The sequence below is a fragment of the Chanodichthys erythropterus genome, chromosome 10 (genome assembly GCF_024489055.1).
Source record: "Chanodichthys erythropterus isolate Z2021 chromosome 10, ASM2448905v1, whole genome shotgun sequence".
NCBI lineage: Eukaryota > Metazoa > Chordata > Actinopteri > Cypriniformes > Xenocyprididae > Chanodichthys > Chanodichthys erythropterus.
In genome coordinates, this window is record NC_090230.1 from 55,611,638 (window position 1) to 55,619,189 (window position 7,552).

At 37.8% G+C, this 7,552-nt stretch overlaps 1 protein-coding gene across 1 annotated transcript; it reads left to right on the forward strand.

Moving 5' to 3' along the window:
• The first annotated feature begins 1,977 nt into the window (after positions 1-1,977).
• On the forward strand, positions 1,978-7,232 carry spp1 (secreted phosphoprotein 1). Its single transcript, XM_067398308.1, has 8 exons — positions 1,978-2,076; positions 3,215-3,284; positions 3,372-3,428; positions 3,529-3,585; positions 4,188-4,238; positions 4,394-4,438; positions 5,209-5,493; positions 6,662-7,232. The coding sequence occupies exons 2-8, from the start codon at positions 3,231-3,233 to the stop codon at positions 7,025-7,027; spliced, it is 915 nt and encodes a 304-aa protein (XP_067254409.1). The 5' UTR covers positions 1,978-2,076; positions 3,215-3,230; the 3' UTR covers positions 7,028-7,232.
• The last annotated feature ends 320 nt before the right edge of the window (positions 7,233-7,552 follow it).

Consider the following 7,552-nt stretch of genomic DNA (forward strand, 5'->3'; position numbering starts at 1 on the left):
AGTGAAGACAGATCTCCTTGCCTTCCCACCCAGCTCAGCAATTCATCACAACATCGATAATGGCATCCAGGTATGGCCTTGGAAGAAGAGTTTGATGAAAATCTGATCTTCAAATCTAGACTACTGTCATTTCTTGATGGAAACTACTGCAATGCTCTTCTATCTGACCTTTCACGTTGGGCAAACATTTAACCCAACCGCTGACTTTGTCCATTTTCAACCCAAGTTGGGTTGTTTTTAACCCAGAATTTTTTTAGAGTGAAGATATTTTGTTAGTAAATGACACATTGATCACACACACAAAAAAAAACTTGACAGTGTATTACCTTCTCAGTCATTAAATTTGACTGATATTTACATTTGGAAACATGTAAGCATTATAGTGTGAAAACACACCAGTCCGTGTGATTATTTCTAACAGAAAAAGTTTCCATAATTTTGTGGTGTTGTAGTGGTGTCTCTGAGTTTTTTTTTGGTAATCCATCAGTGAGCCACAGGCAGTTTGGCTGCCATGCATAACAGCAAGATACTTATTTTAACATAAAAAAAAAATCCAGACACAAACTAGACTTCTTTCCCCTTACAACATTAGCCTGAGTGAAAAAATGAAAAACATTTAACTTCTTATTATATGAATGGCAGTTCAGTGCTGCATGTCTTAACACATTCTCAAGATGATATTTCTAGATGACAACCTAAGATTAGTATGTCTGATGTACTTTGTTTCCCCATTTGCTTGCACCTTTAAAGTCCCTTTGACTTTTTTTTTTTTTTTGTCTTCACTTACATAAGTTGGTAGAATTAGCACTGATATTCAGTCTCTTTAATTGCTGCCCTGGGGTAGACCTCACAATATCTTAGCAAATCATCAATCATGAACACTAACTATCACTTTCAGGTGCTTATATATGTTCATATGTTGCTTGTTAATAGTCAATAATTATATAGTAGAAGTAAGGGAATGCAAAATTGTCTGGTCTCCTGATCCCCCTCATACAATATAGTCAAGCACTATCTATGCTGTAAATGCACAGAATAACATGAAAGAAAGCACAATACTGTTGACTGCAAATTCTGAGCATCTGACTTCATTGCCACAAACAGACTGTGAATCATAGGAATGATACAAACTGATGGGAAATTCATGTGATTTTGGTATGACACACCATCACCCTACTCAAAATAAACTGTAAAATGTTTTTCTACCTTTTTATGTGAAAAACATTTGTGCAGTATACACAAATCTCACCTAAATATCAACGTGATGAACTGTTATGTTAAACCTAGAACCTATATTTTATCATATATTAGTTACTACTGAAATTTGTAAGAACCTGAGGTTTATATGTACACCTGCACCTCAACTACCATCCCCCAAAACTGTCTCTCTCTAAAATCCACACTTTCCCTCAACAAGCCACACAATTTGAGGAATCATTCATGATCATAGCAGAAATTTGAATCCCTAACCTTGAGCAAAATCAATAGTAATATTACCAAGCAAACACTACTAAATATAAACTTTTAATATATTAAACTGGTCCTTTTGTGATTTTCTGTGACACACTGTTCCCTACTTAATTTTGAACTGATTACACACTTAACACTTCATTCTGCTTTATAGCCAGAGGCATTCAACCCCCTTAATTGAAGCCATTAAATATTTATTTGCCCTGTTTTATGATACAATAACAATTAAAGTGGACATCGAGTCTTTCCATGGTATATGCATAATCTGTTAATAATAATAAGCATGACAACATTTTATCAAGGATCCTAAGAACAACACAGGATATGTATTATTTTTTCTGCTTGTCATGCCTGGCTATGAATGTTTGCATTGCCTGGCCATATAAACCACAGGAAGAGTGGGAGCAAAAAAGGTGGGACAGCAGCGGTAAACCTCATGACATCACAAGCTTCACAGCCATTGGCTGTTTCCAGAGGGAACAGTGTTTAAAAGCCAACCAGCAGCCATCTCTCACCAGCATCAAAACATAGCAAGATCTCATCTGATAAACAGGACCTCAGTCTATCCTCTGACATAGTCAAAGAACTTTACGCAAAGAGAAAGAGGTAAGTCACAATTAAACAATTCATTTATGTTTATGTTTTAGGATGTTGAGGTTAAAAACCAATTGTCATCAAAGGTTTCAATACGCAGATGTTGGAAGAAGCCCGAGTGTGGAATTTATTTACTTGCTTGTATCTTGCCATTTTTTAGGTTCGTCATGCATTTATCTGTATTTACAGCATGTGAATAGAACAGTTTGCGATCATGTACTGTAGCTACAGTCTATTTTAACCTTAAATCATGAATTAATTCATACAGCAAATGCAGTTCTTGCAAAATAAGCATCAAAGTTCAGAAAATCTGTTCTTGTTCAGCCTCAATGTAAGTACAAGACTGCAGTTATGAAGACTTTTAATGATTCCAACCACAGTTTATTATAGGCAGAGATGATTAACATGAACTTGTCAGACGAAAGAGGAAGTTGCGGCTATGGCACATAAAGGCCTTACTAATTTGTCAACTGACTGATTTATTCCAGCGACACAACCACTAAATTAAAGTTCCATACAAAAGAATAATAATACTGGCTGACTGACAGTTGCCACCATTACTTCTGCCGGCAGCCTCAACAAAACGCTTCAACACTTAGTGTTCTGTTCTGCACTTCACATTTTCTTTTGACGCCACAAATTTTAGGCCTTGGCTCACAGCAACAAAGTATCTAATGAGAAACTAAGTCTGGAGCCAGAGGCGTGCTATTTCTTGGGATTGTGGCTGCTACATAGTCTACATATAACTTCTGGAATTATACACCAGAGGAGATCATTATAGGTATCGCTAAACACACGTTTCCTCAACTTATACTTTATGCAATGTAGTTGTAGCTGAAAACAAACGAGAGATGTTTCATGGTGAGGACTTGCAGGAAGTAGACATTCTTTGGCATTTACCAACATGTTTCTGAGTGCCTTAAAAGGCATGCTTCCTTCCGGGTTGGTTTGCCTTGCAGTAAATGCGTAAATACCAAAATTACCCACTCTTGAGGCAGTTGAGCACAGGCAATCCTCTCTGTAATAGATTTCTTATTACCGTGCATTAGTTCGCGTAACTAGGCTTGGCTTTTCTAACATATGTACATTTATAAGGTCAAAACTGATGTTCTTTGTAACTGTGCATCTCTTTGTTTTCCTCCCTTTTAAGAGTATTTTGCACAAAAATGAAGACTCTTATCGTTTTAACGCTCCTCATTGCCACAGTCTTCTGCCTACCTGTAAGTTCATATTAACTGTTATTTTAACTGTGAAAACTTGGCTACCATTTTTGTCTTCTAATGTGTATATGCACATATTTTTCTCAGGTCAAGCGCTCAGCTAGCAGTTCAGAGAGCTCAGAAGAACTTGTTGCTGTTCAACAGGCAAGTATCTTATTTGAAATGGACAAAATGAACACGGTGTTGAAATTAATAATGTGCAGAAAACTACACTGCTATTTTAACAAAACATCTGTCCATACAGCCACCTCCTATTCTCCGAAAAGCTGCTGCTAATATGTTTGAGGCAGAACCTACACAGGTAAAACCCGTCCTCTAAAAGGACTCTAATTTTGTCTATAAGAGAATAGTTAATGCCTAAAATTCTGTTATTTATTCACCCTCGTGCCATTTCTTTTCTTCGTGGAACACAAAAGGTGAAATTTTGAGTAATATCTTGGCCACTTTTTTCACTAAAATAAGGATTGGGGCTGTCAAGTTGAAATCTGACAAGAAACCTACAAAAAAGAACCAGTTCACTCTTTTAAATCAGATCTTTTCAGTTCATATAAAAATGGTCTGAATGACTCTTTGATTCTGTTGTAGTGGTTAATGGCTCACTGTTCCTCACAAAATAAATATCGTATGACTTCGGAACACTTGAAATTTAGTCGTTTGGACCACTTTTAATGATACTTTTATGGTGCTATTGCATTGTCAGTGCACGGACTAATACATAATTAGAAATGATCCACCGAAGAAAGAAAGTCACACAGGTTTGTAAGGGTGAACAAATGATGGGTGACTATAGTAATGTGGGTGAACTAGCACCTTTGAGCTATTTAAATTCAAGGAGGTGGTAACTGATGAAATGAGAAATACTGTATTGTTTTATTAATGCCAAAGCATTTGGTTGTGTTTCAGACCACACCAGCAGATTCCAATGAAAGCACAGACAGTGCAGATGACACTGAGGTAAATGAAGACTCATCCTCTGACCACATCACACGTCACTGCACTCCCACAATAGCCAATAAAAGACAGCAGGCTCCAAAAATACCATTATGTTGGTCTAGACGCACTGTAAGTGACCCTGCTGCGAGTCTCAATACTGTTTGTTTCATTTGCAGGAGGCAGATGAGGAATCTGAAACAGATGAGAACAAAGAGGAGAATGTGAGTCAATCTGATTATGCTAAAATACTTACATTTTCTGTCATGTAGAACCAATGTGGCCAGTTTCTAAACAATGAACTAAACCTAGAATTTAGGAATTTATCAAGTGGTGACCTTCCTGTAGCTCAAACAGGTTCAATTCCCAGAGAAAGAAACAGCTGATAAAATGTATGCCTTAAATGCATTGTGAGTTGCTTTGGATAAATGTGTGTGCCAAATTCACAAATGTAAAGGCAAACACAGTATCAAAAGTGTTAATCATAGAAAAGTAAACAAAAAACGTCCTTAAAATCCAAAATAATATTGTCTTTTTTCAAGTAGCATGGTTGACTCACAGATGTTGATGTCAGCAATAAAAGATACATGAAGTTTCTCCTCCCTCATTTATTTTACTATCTTGACTGATTGCGCATTGTTATTTGGCTAGTTGCATTTTATTATGTGCATTTAACATTTTCCAGACCAGACCTGAGACCCATTTTTGGGTCCCAACTCACCCTTTAATAATAACTAAAATACACAGGAAAGGGCTGACAATATATTTAACTACTTAATTTTCCATTTACCAAGCAATTGTCCTGCAAACTGCTGTGGGATGTAACAGATGTGACAACACAACTATGAGAAGTAGGATTTTGGAACAATGAGATTTCTTCCCAGCATGACCCAAAAAAAAAAAAAAAAAATCACCACCATGCTAGTAGTAAAGCTACAGAATTTTATATTGTCACTTAAATTATATTGTCCATTAACATATACTGTCCGTTTAGGGGACTGATTCCAGTGAAAGTGAATCTGGAGAAACTGAGACCACCGCAGTCCCATCCACAGTAGAGCCCTCACTGGACCCCATCATCAACACAGGCCGAGGAGACAGCATGGGCTACCCTGGCGACTACAAAAAAACCATCGTCTATGTGGACGCAAACGACTTTGAAAAACGACCTTCTCCATACAAGTCCTACAGCAGTGAAAAGTTGGGCGGTTTGACATTCGTGAGCAAGAAGCATGATCAGAGCATCAATGATGTGGAGAAAGAGATTAAACTGTACAAGGTAAATAGAAAGGTTACTTTATGTTTGTAAAATGTACCCATACGCAGGGTAGACAAATGATAATAACACTTACAAGAAAGTACTGTGGCAGAACCATGCTATCAGATGGTACTTGGTAATTCGGGGCAGCGTTCGGGGTGACCGACTAAAAGTAGCTATGCTACTAACTTAGGCCTACTTATGTTTCAATACCGTGCCAGTAATTCAGTGATTTTCATAAAAGTGTTGGCTTTCCAGTGACAAACCTCATTTCGCGACTGCAGGCTATAGTTCTGCACTGTTTTTGTCCGTACTACGCTGAGTGAATAATCAAACGCACTTACCAGAACGGTCCTCTCTCATTTCACTTCCCTCATATAAGGTAGGAATGAGCGAATCATTTTAGTGAAACGGATGAACAGTTCTCTCTTATACAGTATGCAGTTTGTGTCGTGCGGCCTGTCACTGTTTTTGAAAGAGAAAAAATATGGCTCTAATAAAATGATAAATCATATCATTGGATAGTCAGCTAATTTCATATTCCCCTGCTAAATAACTAAAATGTAGTTAGCTATGCTGAAAGTTAAAAACAACAAATAGCTAGGCTACTTTTTCAAAGCTTTAGCTTAAGTTTATCTACTTTACACTTTTAAAGTAGCTTCCCAAACACTAATTAAAGTTGTCATGGAAGTTGGCAAGTTGTGATAGTCTTTCTTTGTGACATAATAATGTGACAGCTTCGGGAACAAGACAAAATGTAGGGCGGAACTTGATTTTGTCCATGGGGAATTGATTGGATGGTTTGCTATTGGACTGATATCATGTGAGTGACACTGGTTGTTCCGCCCTCGCACCAGTAAACACATCATCAGAGAAGTTATTTTGATTAAAGATTATGAGGCACCTGAATTTTTTTTTTTTTTTTAATTATGTGAATGCATAAATCATTTATAATAAGTACTACAATATTCCATGAAAAAAAAAAAAAAAGGATTGGCATTTTTGATTTCATGGTGACTTCAAGGGTTTTTGCTTTTACAAGTAATGTTACTATTGCTCATACAACAGTATTAATCTTTGTTGTGTAACCCTACTATTTATGTATCAGACATGAATGGTACCTCAGATTAACAACTGAGGTAACAGTTATAACAGGTATAACAAAACGAGAATCACCTCTGTTTCTCAGGCTCTACAGGTGCATGATACTCCTTTGGAGGAGGAGGACACCAGCACCCCAGAGGTGGAAAACATGGAGCCAAACGACCGCCAGGTTGCTCTGGGAAGCCAAGAGATCGTTCCTGCCGGGAACCAAGAGTCAGACAGCGAGGGGGCGAGTGCTGGTGACGCTCCCGCTGACAGCGCAAGCGCCAGTGCCAGCCAGGAGGAAAATGAAGAGGAGTCAGATAGCAGCCCGAGCAGCGAGGATACCACAGCCACGCCTGGAGCTGCAGACAGCGATGAAGACTCCGCACAGAGCACAGAAAGCCAGGAGAGCGATTCGGATGAGATCATCACCCAGACCACCGAGGCTTCCATCGTAACCGCAAAGTAAACGCAGTCAAGCACAAACCCTCAAGGGGCTGTCGACACAAACGAATGCAAATGTATTAATTGTATGGTGCTTGGTGACTTACTCCACCTGATGTTAGTGTGAGTTAGACAACAAACGGCAGAGCACAACGATTTCTTGAACTGCTGCCAAACCTGTTAAGATGCAGTTTCATCTCAACAATGTCTTCCTGTTCATTGCACAATTATTTGCAAACTTAATGTAAATGTTATTTTATACTGCTCAATGTAATGAATGATCATTTATGAATAAATTTTATCCTATATCAGTTATGCAGTGTTTCTTAGTGCACCGAAAATACACAAGATGAAGCAATGTCTAGATATTACCAAAGCTAAGAATTACAGATAAAAATCCTTGAAACCATTCAACATGGACAGAGTTTGCCTTTAGAAGAGTGCAGTTTTATTCAACACAATTTTTGGCTATAGTGCTGGCTGAGGCAAAATCCTATAGATTACTGCATTGGTGAAAAAAATACAACTAAAATATCTAAACCAGCCTGAA

Bases quoted from the DNA above. Each gene is read 5' to 3' on its own strand.
- spp1 (XM_067398308.1), top strand. From the start codon at position 3,231: ATGAAGACTCTTATCGTTTTAACGCTCCTCATTGCCACAGTCTTCTGC. The intron at 3,429-3,528 runs GCAAGTATCTTA...CTGTCCATACAG, and splicing joins AACTTGTTGCTGTTCAACAG to CCACCTCCTATTCTCCGAAA. The intron at 4,239-4,393 runs GTAAATGAAGAC...TTTCATTTGCAG, and splicing joins ACAGTGCAGATGACACTGAG to GAGGCAGATGAGGAATCTGA.